The 15,491-nt window shown below is 38.0% G+C and overlaps 1 protein-coding gene across 3 annotated transcripts; it reads left to right on the top strand.

The window, feature by feature from the left end:
• The first annotated feature begins 339 nt into the window (after positions 1-339).
• On the top strand, positions 340-1,411 carry LOC147608609 (uncharacterized). Of its 3 annotated transcripts, none has more exons than XM_086789287.1 (2): positions 340-394; positions 820-1,411. In XM_086789287.1, exon 2 carries the CDS (start codon positions 839-841, stop codon positions 1,367-1,369), a length of 531 nt encoding a protein of 176 aa, XP_086645413.1. In that variant the 5' UTR covers positions 340-394; positions 820-838; the 3' UTR covers positions 1,370-1,411. The 3 variants fall into 3 exon arrangements, with proteins under 3 accessions (XP_086645413.1, XP_086645416.1, XP_086645415.1); XM_086789290.1 differs by lacking the exon at positions 340-394 and adding an exon at positions 473-552; XM_086789289.1 differs by lacking the exon at positions 340-394 and adding an exon at positions 628-681.
• The last annotated feature ends 14,080 nt before the right edge of the window (positions 1,412-15,491 follow it).

Raw genomic sequence — 15,491 nt, 5'->3', positions numbered from 1 at the left:
TCTTTCTTAATTCAATATCATCAAGTTTTAGATGACCTCCTCCGACCCCTAACGGTAGGGGCAGCAGCAACAACAACACAGGAATTAGTATTGGTACTAGATCCTTAACCCATCCTGGACGGGCAAATAATTAGCCTAGATAGGCATATATATTTTTATGGTTATCTTACCCATGTTCCGGTAGTTCAACTATCCGAGTTCTGAGCATTAACTCAAAGGCATGTGTGAGGATTGCTCTTTTGGCCACTGATTGATTGCTCTTTAGGTCTGCCTATCGGGAGGGTTCTTCTTGCTCACCATTCTGAGCGCCGGATGGGGCCAAATAGATTTTGTTGCGCCGGATGGGGCCAAATAGATTTTGTTGCGCAGGGAGTTTTCATCAGTGAAGGCCAAGGTACTCTCTGGTACACTCCCAAATAAATTTCATTGGTGCGCATAGCTTAATTTCACCAAGAGACGTGAGGTCTATGGTCTTCTGAGATATGCACCGACCAAATGTGCAGAGACGTGAGGTGTATGGTCTTCTGCGATGTCCACCGACCAAATGTGCAGGTCTCTCTCTCTCTCTCTCTCTCTCTATATATATATATATATATATATATATATATATAAACGAGAGCTTTGTTTCAGCATCAAACCGGCCTTTTGTGTTGTTTGAGAGAGAGCGACAGAGAGAGAGAGGTAAGCGCCCGTTGTGCTTCAAACAGCATGTTTAACAATATATGTTGGTGTTGGTAGGTGTAACTCGTGTGTGAGAGAGAGAGAGAGAGAGAGATTATGTTGGTGTTGATGGGTCCTCTTGTGGTGTTGTGCTTGCAGTGCGTGGGGTTGAAGCAATATGGAGGTGGAGGCGGGCAGCGTTGGTTCTCATGAAGTGCTTCTGGAGAAGTTCCGTTCGGCCTTTGAGGCCAAGAAGATGGATGAGAAAAGCCTTCATGAGCTGGCGGTAGAGGAGCTGCAGAAGGCTGGATGGGAGGATGTCTCGTTTGGATGGCAGGATGTCTCGTTTGGATGGGAGGATGTCTCGATATCGAACGGGATACTGAGATGTGTGACGCGTGGCTGGATACGGAGGAGATGGGTGACGACGGGAGGCCCGATCTTCACGGGCCTAAATGCTCAGGGTAACGGCTCTGGTGATGGCTTGCTGATCATGAGTCCAACATGTGATGTGTCATGGTATGAGCTCTCGCCCGCCGGCACCAGCGCCAGCAGAATCTTGGACACTATTATCTTCAAGGATAAGAAAGACGGCAAGACGCTGTGCATCTGGATGGGCAAGATCATCCCCTCCGTCCCAGCATGCAGTGGCCCGGGCATCTGGAAGGGCAAGATCATCCATCCCCAGCATCCAGTGGCCCGGGAATGAGCCCTCTGACGTAGAGTAAGTAGTACGGAACATGCATGCATGCACGTCACGCCATCCATGACTCTCTATCTATCTTTGCATTATCTGTTTCTTTTTCTATCGTTGCATTATCTGTTTCTTTTTGGGTGAGTGGGTGGTTAGCTTGTTAGTTTCACGTGTTTGATTATGCTCATTGACAAGAAGAAGGGCCAGTTTCACTTGTTTAATTATGCTCATTGACAAGCAGAAGCATCGTGCTTGGGCCAATACACTTTCACAAATCTCAAATTAAAGATCTAGTGATATTCTTATTACCTTTGGTTCTCCTTAAAATGTGGGATGAATTTTTGAGGGTTTTTAAACCTTAGTTCTACATATAAATATGATATGGTCTTTAATCTCTAACGATTTCAAACCTTTAAAAGTAAGGCATGTCTTTTTAAAGAGGATCCGAGTTGTCGATCTTTTGTAGTGTAAGGGGATCCGAGCTGTCAAGAGGGGGTTGCGTGGGCAGACACCCTAGAGATTGAGTGCAACTACACTTACTACACCCAGAGCAAGATGGAATTCAGGTGCCTGTAGCCCTTGACTTCTTCACCTTGTACTAGAAGGCCACCATCATCATCTAGCCACCTTGTACTAGAAGGCCACCATCATCATCTAGCCACTTGTCTACACCATGAACCATGAGCGTAGCCCTTTGGTATTGCAGAGCTCTAGAGCCAGCCTGTGTGTCTTTGCTAAAAATTCTCAATACCGTCAAATTTTTTACTTGAGTTATACCAATCGGATTTGAAACTCATCCCCACCTCTAAATCGTGTACTCAATGTGTCACATCAAGTTAAGGGTTCTTGTTAAACCACCGTTTGGACCTTAGACTTCTTGTTAACAATCGAGTTAATTGTGCATTTTCCTTGGAAAACTACATTTAAACATTGGACTTGTTGTTCCACATTCAGCTAAGGGTCCGCTTGCATGTAACACATTTTTTAAAATCCTTAGTCTTGATGTTCATCATCATATTGGGCTTTCACCCTCTCATTCTTAAGAGTATTTTGGTTAATGCAATAAACATTTGCAACAGCTCATATACTTTATAAAACATATGCTATTCATAAGGGTGAATGCCTATAAAACTCCACTTTTGTTGGAACAAATACACCCTTTTCTAGAATAGTTTACGCTAAACTAATCATGCTAGGTGTGAACATTTAACAAACACTAGTGTAGTAGAGCTAGAGCATAGAAAGATACAAGAATGGAAAGGATTTAGAGTGGAGAATAACTTAATGAATGAAGAGAGATACCTCTTAGGACTTAATAATTTTTCTCTCATGATTTAGCTACAAGAGGACTAGATTAGTGCAATGTGGTTATAAAAACTAGAAAAACCTACTCCATTGACCACATTGAGTGTCCAATATTTTCATTCTATCTGTGTTTGTCCTTTTCTTTATTCATGCTACAATATTGGCCTTCTCTAACAGAATTATAGATAAGCTTGAATGCTCTCCATGGTGAATAGAGATGGATGCCAAGGCATTATTAACAGCGTGATGACCCACATAGTAGTGATGTCTAACTGCTTCAGATGAAGGTGCCCTGATGACAAGCAAAGGGGATAATGCTCTTTTGATAACTGTAAGGGTGGGGTGTATTTGTGTTCGTTGAGAGGGATGTATTGTCTTATTCGTTTCAAAATAAAAAGGTAATTCTTTAGAAGTTTTGGTGTTAAAGAGGAAGTTGAAGTTGGAGATGGTGTGAGTGTGAAGTGTGTAAAGAAGTGTTGGAGTTTTGGATGGGTGGTGCCGATTGAGGTGGTCCAACTTGGAGAAAAGAGAAGTGATAGAGTGTTTGTGGTTTCTTTGTCAACATGTTTGAGGTGCTAATTCCAATGCAAAGCTTTCTTTTCAAAGTGTTCATGAGGATGCTCAAAGTCTAAGAAAAGGAGGAATGATAACCTCCTATTTTGGGCATAATTTTGGTGCTAAATTGATAAAAGTTTTTTATTTTTCCCACAAATATACTCATTTTTATATGCTTTATTGTAAACTAGCATGGCATATTAGTGGGTTAGCAATCTTTGATTGCCATGGCCACTTTTAGGTGTGTGTTTCATAGTTTTGAAAGGTTTCAGGATGCTTTTTAGAACTCCTTAGTTGTAAAATTAAAGTCTTTAAACTTTTGACAAAAGATGCATTCCGAATTTTATAATATCAAGAAAGACAAAAGTAGGTTGGTGAAGTTGGAGGAGAGTTCACGGGCTGATTTAGGTGCCTCTTCGCTCTTGTTTTCTCTCTGTTGGTTCTTGCAAGCTCTCTCTTATGCATTTTCTTGTTCTTCATCAATGGAGGAAGAGATTCAGGAGAGTGAGGATGATGTTAACAAATATTAAATTTCTCATATTCTCTTCTCTCTTCTTCTACTCTCTCTTGGTTCTTACAAACTCTCTCTTGTGCATTTCCTTGAGAATGAGGAGAGTGAGGATGATGATGACAATTTCTTGAATTTCTCATCTTGTTGAGCATGTGTGGGTGTGTTTTTGTTGGTAAAAAGCATGTTATTTTGCAGCTTTTGAAGCCATGGCAATCAAACCTAGTTTCGTGATGAGATCAATTTGTACTGGAGCATTGCTATTCACTTGTTGGGACTGTAATTTTGCTTCTTTACTTTTTATCAAAGCTTTGTGTGGTTTGTTCAACTTAATAGCCAAATTCAATGACCTAGTAAAATGTAAGGAAGAGATTAATAATACGATACTTTAGTGTGTAGTTCCATAATTGCTCCACTGAACTACTTTGAAATTGGAGACATCGTAGAGGTGAGCTTGAGAATATTTAGTCAAGTTGAATAATCGGAATAAAACGAAACAATGCCATTGTGAATTTGATTAACTTTTTATACCAAGGTTCCACAATGCTGAATATTTCCATTGATGAAGGCCAGTTTTGTGAGTATCTTATGTGTATTCAAGTAAAAACTCAATCATCATTAATATAAGGAACTCAAAGATTTCATTTAAAATTCAGTTAATAGAAGACATACATAGTTTCCCACAAAAAGTTGTAGTCGGGAGATGTAAGAGCTACGATGGAAAAGCCAAATTCCCTTAGTGTACTTTATATATAAAGACACCAAAAACTAATGTTTTGAGCAAATGAATCAAAGATAATTTAGGAGAACACCAACCCATTAATCTAAATCCAGTAGGTTTTGGAATCATCCTGTTCTCTCTCTCTCTCTCTCTCTCTCTCTCTCTCTCGAACAGGATGAACTGCAATCAACAATAATAGCAAATAAGCCTAATACATTGGTTGTTGTTAAGAAACCACTAAGAAAAGAAGAGTTCTTTCTTAAGAAAAGTACATTCACTACTCTCATGAGTTATCCTCAAAAATGCCCATTACTAAGGCCAGCAAAGTTATGCAAGTTTCCAGGCATTCCTTGTACATCCCAAAAATAGTCTGCAGTCTTGAATAAATGATGGTGACCACTTATTCTCATTGGAATCATGCTCAAGGCTTCCACGTTACCATGCCATAAGGGATGAAATCAAAGAACTTGTTTAATCCGCTTGTTAGAACACTAAATCATGTTAACTAGCATACCTTTATGCTAACTATCATACTTGCTTTTTGCTAACTAGTATAACTACATGTTAATTAGCATGCTTGTATGCTTGTTGCTTTTTGCTAACTAGTATAACTGCATGTTAATTAGCATGCTTGTATGCTTGTTAGCATACCTGCATACTTGTTAGAACACTAAATCATGTTAACTACCATGCCTGCATGCTAACTACCATACTTGCATGTTAGTTAGCATATCTACATGCTAGTTAGTATAATTTCATGCTTATTAGAACACTAAATCATGCTAACTACCATACATGCATGCTAATTAGCGTATTCATAATTCTAACTAGCATAATTGCATGTTAGTTGGCATACCTACATGCTAGTTGGCATACTTACATGCTAGTTAGTATATTGCATACTTGTTACAACACTAAATCATGCTAGCTACCATACTTGAATGCTAGCTACCATACTTGAATGCTAACATTCTAACATTCTAACTAGCATTCTAACTAGCATGACTACATGTTGAATGCTCATTGGCACATTCAACATTCTAACTAGCATAACTACATGTTGAATGCTAATTGGCACATTAAACATTCTAACTAGCATAACTACATGTTATTAGTTAGAATAGTTGATTACTAGTTAGCATGTTGCATGCTTGTTAGAACACTTAATTATGCTAACTACCATACATGCATTCTAATTAGCGCATTCATAATGCTAACTAGCATAACTGCATGGTAACGCAGATACCTACATTCAAGCTAGAATAGTAAATCATTCTATTTAACAACATACCTGCATCATTGTGAGCATAAGGAAGAGAGATTAGCAAGAGGATTAGCAAGAGTAAGACTCAATTGCACAATGGGAGAGTATGTTGTATTATGAGAGAAATTCACTTATATACATGGCCATGAGTGTACACACTTACTTAAACTATGGCCGGCTAGGCACTTTAGGCTCATAAGAGGCCTAATGCTATTACAATGACTACTCTCATAATATACCCATGAAGTACATCACTTAGGACTTCATCCTAACCTGCTACCCTACACTCTTGAAGCGAAAATCGCCATAAATACTCCATCACACCATTTTACGGGTGCCTGTCCAAGTTGTAGCTTTGGACACTATTGCTTGATATCTTGAATGTATGACCCTGCGGTGTATCTACCGTGACTCCTCGTCGATGTAAGATAATGGCGGTGGCATTCTAGAGTTGGATTAACACTTTTGTAGCGTCTCTTCTTGTACTCTCTACTACAACTTTTGTTTGTACCCACACATGTTGTTTTTGTGCACTAGAACCTTTTTGTCAAGACTTCTTGGTTGCCTTTCTCTCTAGATGGAACTTAATCCTCATCCTTCTTTTTAGTATGTTGTGTTTTCTTGAATGTTACCACCTGACTTTTGGTCTTAGATCTTGATTTTTCTTGCTCAATTGTATGCTTAGTTCTTTTCCTTAATGGCAGTGACTTAAGATCAGTCTCTTTCTCAAGATCATGCACTCTAACTCTTTCATCTTCCATAGACAATGTAACTCTCTCTATTTTATTCCCAAAATACATTTCTTAATCATTGAACTAAATTTACCACATAAATTATTGATTGAACATAATTGTTAGAATGCAAAACAATTAAGAAAATTTATTACTACCAAGAATTTGGTTGGCCAAAGAACGATAAAGCCAATCGCTTCATCAAGGTGATATATCTCTCCATTGTACACAGGATATGAGAGTGGTACATTCATCTCTTCACAACATACAACATGGAGTTCTACCTGATGAATTGGTAAAGAAACACCATGCACAATTTCGTTGGTTTGTGTTTGCATGATTGATCCACATCTAACTTCCATATTACCATGGAGTTATGGTAAAGAAACACCATACACAATTTTGTTGGTTTGTATTTGCATGATTGATCCACGACCAAACTCCATACCATGCTGGATAATAATAACATGTATCTTTCTTTGAAGTCTGTACGACATTTTTTGGCACACGTAAGCATAAATGTGTTAATTGTATATTTTGAAATATATACATAAACGAGTATTATTATTGAAAGCTAACATGATAAACAGAAAATTTCGAGAAAACTAACCTCAAATGTCATGCAGTAGTTCGTGGGGGACTCGTCGTTATCTCTCTCTTTCCCCCCTCCTCAACTACGCTCTCCTGCTCGCACCCCCAAGAGAGAGAGAGAGAGAGAGAGAGAGAGAGAGAGAGAGAGGCGAGTCTCCCCCTGCTTTTCTCCATGATAGGGTGTTGACGCCCTATCATGGAGGGGGAAGAAAGATCCAAAAGAGAGAGAGAGAGAGAGAGAGAGAGAGAGAGGGTAGGGAAGGAGAGAAATTTACATAGAGGTAGGGAAGGAGAGAAAGTGACATAGAGGTAGGGATAGAGATTAGGATGATCCCACCCTCTTCCTCCTCCCATGATAGGGTGCTGACAACACCCTATCATTAGGGAGGATATAAATTTAGGAGAGGAAGAGGGAGAGGGAAAGGGAGATGTGAGATATATATATATATATATAGTAGGGAGAGCTCGCCTTTCCCCCCTCCCATGAAAGGGAGCAGGTGCCCTATCATGGGAGGGGGGGAGATAACCTAGGGTGTGTCAAATCTCCCTCCTCCCATGATATGGTGCCAGGGAGATAGATCTAGAAGAAAGAGAGAGAGAGAGGGGGGGGAAGAGAGAGGTAGAAAAGGAGGGATTAGGGTGAGCCCACCCTCTTCCTCCTCCCATGATAGGGTGTCAGCACCCTATCATGGGGAGGGGGGTTCACCTTAATCTAACATGGGAGGGGGGGAGATAGGTTTTGGAGAGGGAGAGTGAGGGACATAGAGAAAGAGGTATAGAAGGAGAGAGAAAAAAAGAGAGATTGAGAGGAAAATTAAGGGGGGAGAGAGAGAGAGAGAGAGAGAGAGAGAGAGAGAGAGAGAGGTAGGGAAAGACTAATAGTTAAGAAATTCACAAATAATAATAGTAAAATAAATAAATTAGTATAATTAATTAATTAATTAAAATTATATAAAAGGTAAAGATAATTTATTAAATGTTAAATTTAATGATTAGTTAATAATATATAAATTATTATTAGTTTATTATGATAAAATCTAAAAAAAAGATTTTATATTCAGTAATTTAATTCATGATTTATGTTTATATTAAATTATAGAGATTATTTTTATTTATAGTTATCTTATAGAAAATATTATTTTTATATATTTAAAACTTTATGAGATTTTGTCTTCTGGTTTACACTTTAAAATCGTGATACATTAAGCAATAAATCATAGTATTGATTTGTTTTTTTGTTTTTCTACAATATTCTCTCTTTCACATGTTTGTTTATAATTTTTACCTTTTTGGGGGGTTTAATTGGTTGATTATGTTCTTTTTTGTTGTGTTTAGTGTTTTATGAAGCTTTTTATTTGGTATTCTATGGTACTTTCACATTATGGCATCTGTTTTATTGTACATTTTGGTTGGGAGGTTCGAGAATGAACCGATTAAAAAACACAAGTAGATGGGTATTTTTTGGTTGTCAATGGAAAAGATTTCGTTGATATTCAAGCATGGCATGGTTGTGTTTACTTCAAAAAGTTGGCATGGTTGTGTTTACATTAAAGTTGGCATCCAGTGAGATGGGCGAGCTCTTGCCTATTGAGTCAACAAGTATTGTTGGATAAGAACCATATATTATTTTGGATAAAGAGATTTCTTTTGAAAACCTTGTGATAAAGGTTGGAGGTGTCTCTACAAAGCCAAAAAAAAAGAGCAAACCTCTTCATTCATTGATCTTGTTATTTAGGAATCTCCAGTAGAGCTGTAGGTCTCAATCAAGAGATCATAAAGAACATTATTGTGCAATTTATTCTATCTAGAGAATGTAATGCACATATTTTACGAAGAATACTATTGGAATGTAATTCTTTAGAAGAAGTTGAGATTCCTGGTATTTACAACTACAATATTGCATTTGAGCTCTTTAGTGTAACTAGTCCACATGATTTTCCCATAAAAAGAATGGAGCAAAGCTTTGATGGTCATTGTTAGACCAAACCAATTGAGAGGCATGTGAAGTTCCTTGGAATAGTCAAAAAGAGTAGTTATAGCGGTGGTGTGTATGCATGTGCTAATCCTCTTTGTGGAAGTCTCACAATCACGGGCTCGCCGAATCCAACATCTTGAGCTAGTAATTATTTCTATCATTTGATTTATTATTTATATGAAAAATGCTCATTACTTGCAAACAATGGTGAATCAAGAAAATTGACTCATAAAGTGTGTCGTATTAGCGTCTCGATGAAAGGTTATGGATTATTGACATGCTTTTATTGCAAAAGTAGACCAATATGCAAAGCTATTTGTATTGCGCAAGCATATTTCTATAAGCCATATGACAAAGAGATGTCAAGGCTTTGTAGAGGTACCTTAGAGCTTGTTAAAGATGCAATTTCAAATGCTATAACCTCGGGTACCTTAGAGCTTATTAAATATGCAATTTCAAATGCTATAACCTGGGGTCCTAGAAAGATCCAAATGAACATTGCAAAGCGTTTGGTCTTGGATTGTGTGGTTAGAAAGCATGTCAAAGAAGGTAGTAACATCAATCACATGGAGTAGTTCGAACTTCTTTAGCAAATGTATTTAATCCCAAAGGTGTCATCTCAGTTATATATTTTTAAATTCACATTAAAAATAATATCTACTTATATGGTTCAAAAGGTTTGTGTTTTGTGTAGATTCAAAGAATGAATCTCAGAATGAAGGACAAGTGCGCAAGGAATCAAATCAAGCATCCTAGATTTAAAAAGATAATGGCCCTTTAATTTTTTTTAATGGAAGTTGATTTGAGATAGAAAGATAATGTCCTTATGATTTTTTCTCACAGAAGCCGATTTGAGACAGAAAGATGCTGTGCATTCAAAATGTCTACAAAAGATCTTATATCTAGAGTTAACCATATGTAGCGCATTGGAGATGGTGATCTGAAGAGATCTTGGGTTTGTTTTGACCATGTTCATCGAGTACAAGGATGGACAACTATTAAGAATTATTCGAAGTTGACAGTGCATTTTACCAACTTTCTTAAGGGTAAATATAAGAAGTCTAATTCTCCAATTGAGTGGAATGAGAAGCTATAGGAGAATTTTGATACTTTGAAATATAAAGTTTGAGATGCTCCTGTGTTAGCCTTAGCAGATCCTAGTAGGGCTTTCATTGTAGAGACTGATGCTAGTGATTTTGCGGTAGGCACAACTTTGTTCTAGGATGGGAAGCTTGTGGCCTTCGAGAGTAAGAAACTCAACGATGCACAGACTAGATACCTAGTTCAGGAGAAAGATTTGTATGCAATTATTTATGCTTTAAAGGCATGAATACAGTATCTCTACGTGTCTCAATTTATGGTCTTGACAGATCATCAGTGTTTGCAGATTATTTGTGATCAACCAAACTTGAAAGGTAGAAAGGCAAGATGGGCTGAATTGATGCAAGACTTTGATTTCATGATTAAATATAGAAAAGGTAGCTTGAATAGAATTGCTCATGCATTGAGTCGAATTGTTGAAATTAATGACCTTAGCTTCACACAAAATAGTTACAACTTGTATGATTCACTCAAGGGAAAATACAATACATATTTTTTTAATAGAAAATATTAGAATTTGGCAAAATTAAGTTTAAATCCTAGGTAGATCAAAACCTTGGGAATCAAGAAAAAGCCAACCAATTTTTTATTCAAAAAGATATTTTATTCCGAAATGATAAGGTTTGCATACCGGATGTGCCAGAAATTAAATTGAGGATCTTATTTGAGTGTCATGATGCACCATCGACAAGAGGACATCCGGGGATATAGCGTACCTTGGCTTTGGTTAGAAGGACTATTTATTGGCCAAAAAATTATCCTTTGAGTAGACTGCTTATTCCTATAACTGTGTCACACCACAGAAAGTACAAACCAGTGCGATGCAACCCATGGTTACAGCATCTCCTACACAAACCTCACATCTATCGTATATTCACTCTTGCTGAGTGTCTTTGAAGAAAGACATTTGAGCATGATATCATAGCAGCATGTATATCTATCCTTCACTCGACAAACAAGCAAGGGCTTCAAATACTCAAATGAGCGTAATTAAAGATTATAAAATCAGGATGAGCAGCTTTGAATTTTTGAAATAACTAAACCTACAAAATAAGAACAAAGCATCCATAAGCATGAATGAATAAGTCCACATTCATGGGTATACTAGTTGGTATGATTTACTATTCTAATTAGCATGCATGTATGCTAGTTAGCATACATGAGTGTGCTAACAATCATGCAAGTATGTTAAATAGAATGATTTACTATTCTAACTTGAATGTAGGTATGCGAGTTACCATGCAGTCATGCTAGTTAGCATTATGAATGCGCTAATTAGAATGCAGGTATGGTAGTTAGCATAATTAAGTGTTCTAACAAGCATGCAACATGCGAACTAGTAAGCAAGTATTCTAACTAATAACATGTAGTTATGCTAGTTAGAATGTTGAATGTGCTAATTAGCATTCAGGTATGGTAACTAGCATGATTTAGTGTTCTAACAAGTATGCAATATGCTACCTAGCATGTAGGTATGCCAACTAACATGCAATTATGCTATGTATGGTAGTTAGCATGATTTAGTGTTCTAACAAGCATGAAATTATGCTAACTTACATGCAAGTATGGTAGTTAGCATGATTTAGTGTTCTAACAAAAGTATGCAGGTATGCTAACAAGCATGCTAATTACCATGCAGTTATACTAGTTAGCATGCAAGTATGGTAGTTAGCATAAAGGTATGCTAGTTAACATGATTCAGTGTTCTAACAAGTAGTCAAGTATGCTGATCAGCATTGATGAGTGTGCTAATGAGCATACATGTATGCTAGCTAGCATTAATGAGTCAAGCAGAGAAAGATTAACTTCTTTCATTCGTACCATATAACTGTACTATAACAAGCATGCAGGTATGTTACTTATCATTATTTATTATTCTAGCTAGCATGCATGCATGTTAATTAGTATAATTGGCGAGTTTCCTAACTAGTAGGCATGTGTCATAGTTAGCATTAATAACAAGCATGCAGGTATGTTACTTATCATTATTTATTATTCTAGCTAGCATGCATGCATGATGCTAATTAGTATAACTGGCGAGTTTCCTAACTAGTAGGCATGTGTCATAGTAGTTAGCATTAATAACTAGTATGCAAGTGTGCCATTTATCAACAGTGAATGTACTATGATAGTTAGCACATGTAACTATAGTAAACAAGGTTCATGTACTTGAGGCTAATCGAGAAGATGGACCAGATGCTTGATGTAATAGTTTTGTCCGATTGTTTTTCTGCAGACATCTTTCTTGTTAATAAGGGAGACACATGTTTCAGATTCCCAAAAGGAATAAACAAGTTCTTTGATTTCATCCGTTATGGCATTGTAACAAGGAAGCCTTGAGCATGATTCCAATGAGAATGAGTGGTCACCATCATTTATCCGAGACTGCACACTATTGTTTGGGATGTCAAGGAATGCCTGGAAACTTGCATAACTTTGGTGACCTTAGTAATGGGCACTTTCTGAGTATAATTCATGAGAGTAGTAGTCAATGTACTTTTTTTAAGAAAGAACTCTTCTTTGCTTGGTGGTTTCTTAACAACAACCAATGTATTGGGCACATTTGCTATTAATGTTGATTGCAACTCATCCTCTTCTCTAGAGAGAGAGAGAGAGAGAGAGGAGTACTTTAGTGTGTATATGTGAGAGAGACAGAGAGAACTGTTGCACTATTACGCCAGTTTTTAATCACGTAAAAGAGACATTGGGCATTGCTTAAGCGTTGCCCATTCATCACATCATATTATTTATTTTTAAAATGAACCTTCTTTATGCGATGGCATGCATCGTTTATGCCATGCAAACAATGTTGCTTAAATGATGCAACATTGCTTAAACGATACAAAGATATTGCTTATATAACTGTTGTTCGTCAAGACCTGGGCAGGTCCTTTGCAACCGAACTTCCCTTTATAAAACACATACCAAATGCTCCCTCCAGCATTGTGGCGTAAGATAGTTCTTTAAGAAAACAAGGTTTAGAACTATGCAAGTTTTCAGTTTGATTTTCTTTTGAATACAATGAGTATATCTTAAATCAGTATCCCTGAAACTTCATAATCGTAATACTGAATTTCAAAACAGAATTCCTCGAATTCAGTAACCTTGATTCTCAAATCAATTCGAAGGGTCTTAACTTAGTTTCAGATTTGATGGGAGTTTGAGTGTATTTTCCTGAACTGGTCATCCCAAAGTCTATACCCCATTTCACCTCTGTCACCATATCCTAGGAATATGCATTTGTGAGACTTAGGATCAAGTTTGGTGCGCATTTCCCTGCGTATGTGCACGTACGCAACGCAACCAAACACTCTCAAGTGCTTGTATGACGGAGGCTTCACTGTCCATACTTCTTCTGGCACTTTCCCACCAAGCCTCGTGTTAGGTGACCTGTTTATAAGGTGAACGGCTGTCATAACAGCTTCAGCCCAAAAACCATGAGGTAATGCAGCATGTGACAACATAGAACGGACCTTCTCCTGAATGGTCCTGTTCATCCTCTCTGCTGTCCCGTTTTGTGGAGGATCATAAGGAGTAGAGAGCTCCCTCTTGATGCCTTTAGCATCACAAAAGTCCTGAAACTGTTTGGACATATACTCTCCACCATTGTCGGAACGCAAAGCCTTCAGTGTTTTGCCAGTTTGATTCTCAACATCAGCAACAAACTTCTGAAACACTGAGAATGTATCACTCTTCAAACGAAGAGGATAAACCCACACCTTGCGTGTGGCATCATCAATAAAAGACACAAAATATTTTGCCCCTCCCAAAGAAAGCTGAGGCATCTCACATACATCTGTATGCACAAGCTCTAACTGAGCATCTTTCTGTCCAAGAGCTTTCTTGTGGGGGCACTGTAGTTGCCTACCATATATACAATGCTCACAAAACTGAAAACTTGAAAACTTTAGAGAAGGCAAGTAACCCAAACGAGACAATTGCTCCATTCCCTTGACACTCATGTGTCCCAACCAGCTATGCCACAATGCTAAATTCCACTAGGTAGGCTCCAATTTATGGGTATCATACGTGCTTACGTGGTTAGTAATGTAATCATCATTAATATAAAGAGCTCAAAAATTCAACTAGTAGAAGAGATACACAATTTTCCTTTAAAAAAAGTGACAGAGGCGGGGGTTGCGAGAGTTAGAATGGAAAGCCAATGCCCCTTTATATATTTTCCATATCTTAGATTGAGAAAAATTGATTATAATGCCAACATACTCAAACTACCTGGAGGGAGACATGGCTTTTGCAAATTGCTACACTTTCTTCCCTTCTTATTTGGAGTTTCTTCTTATAGACATGAATTACATGGGACTAGACACGATAGATGTGCAAGAATATGATGCCGCCTTCAAAAACCATTTTCATGAATTCAAGGCTCTGGTGGTCCCATCGAACATCAGCATCAATGAACATTGGTCACAAGCCTTTGCAAAATTTTGTGAAATGTATCGTGAAAAGGCTCTTTTATCTCAATGATTTGTGCATTTTTTTCTTAAATATCATGATGTTTCAGATGACCTCGGACTTAATCAAAATATATAATGAAAAGAAGCTTCTTCTTATCTTAATCATTTGTGCATATCTTTCTTAATTCAATATCATCAAGTTTTAGATGACCTCCTCCGACCCCTAACGGTAGGGGCAGCAGCAGCAACAACACAGGAACTAGTATTGGTACTAGATCCTTAATCCATCCGGGGACGGGCAAATAATTAGCCTAGATAGGCATATATATTTTTATGGTTATCTTACCCATGTTCCGGTAGTTCTACTATCCGAGTTCTGAGCATTAACTCAAAGGCATGTGTGAGGATTGCTCTTTTGGCCACTGATTGATTGCTTTGAGTGACATTCCATCTGGAAAATGAAGACACTGGAGAAGGTTTCAAAAAGCCTTTCCCAACTTTGAAAGTTGGGCCAAATAGATTTTTTTCTTCTTTTTTTCAAAAAAAGGGCAGTTGAATTATAGAAAAGGAGGAATCCGAAGTTACAAAGGCCACGTGGTGGCTGCTGGTTCAAAATGGCCAGTTGGCACACTTAGTGCATGTGATTGCATGTGCGACGCGTGAGAGGGGAGAAAAGGATTTGACGACCCACGCGGGGTATCATTGCATGGAGCCTGCTCGATCTACGCCTTGCTGGTGTTGAGATCTTCTCCCCTCACTTGAGGATTGAGCTCCCTTCTTTCTCTGGGGGGCCTAGCCGCCGGCTCCTTCTCTCTTTCTGGCTTGGAAGGGGGCTTCGTCTTGCTGATTGGCACTTCCACCTTTGTCTCTTCCATCATGGGCGGTTCTGGTTTGACTCTTCTCCACTCTGGGGGGATGAAGGTGCTGGTTCTTTATTCTGATTTGTAGGCTCCCTCGATAGTCCTCTGGGC

Source organism: Cibotium barometz, chromosome 53, assembly GCF_041138505.1.
Source record: "Cibotium barometz isolate CiBa-2024 chromosome 53, ASM4113850v1, whole genome shotgun sequence".
Classification (NCBI taxonomy): domain Eukaryota; kingdom Viridiplantae; phylum Streptophyta; class Polypodiopsida; order Cyatheales; family Cibotiaceae; genus Cibotium; species Cibotium barometz.
The sequence above is the reverse complement of the archived record's forward strand: the minus strand, read 5'-3'. Positions and strand labels throughout refer to the sequence as shown.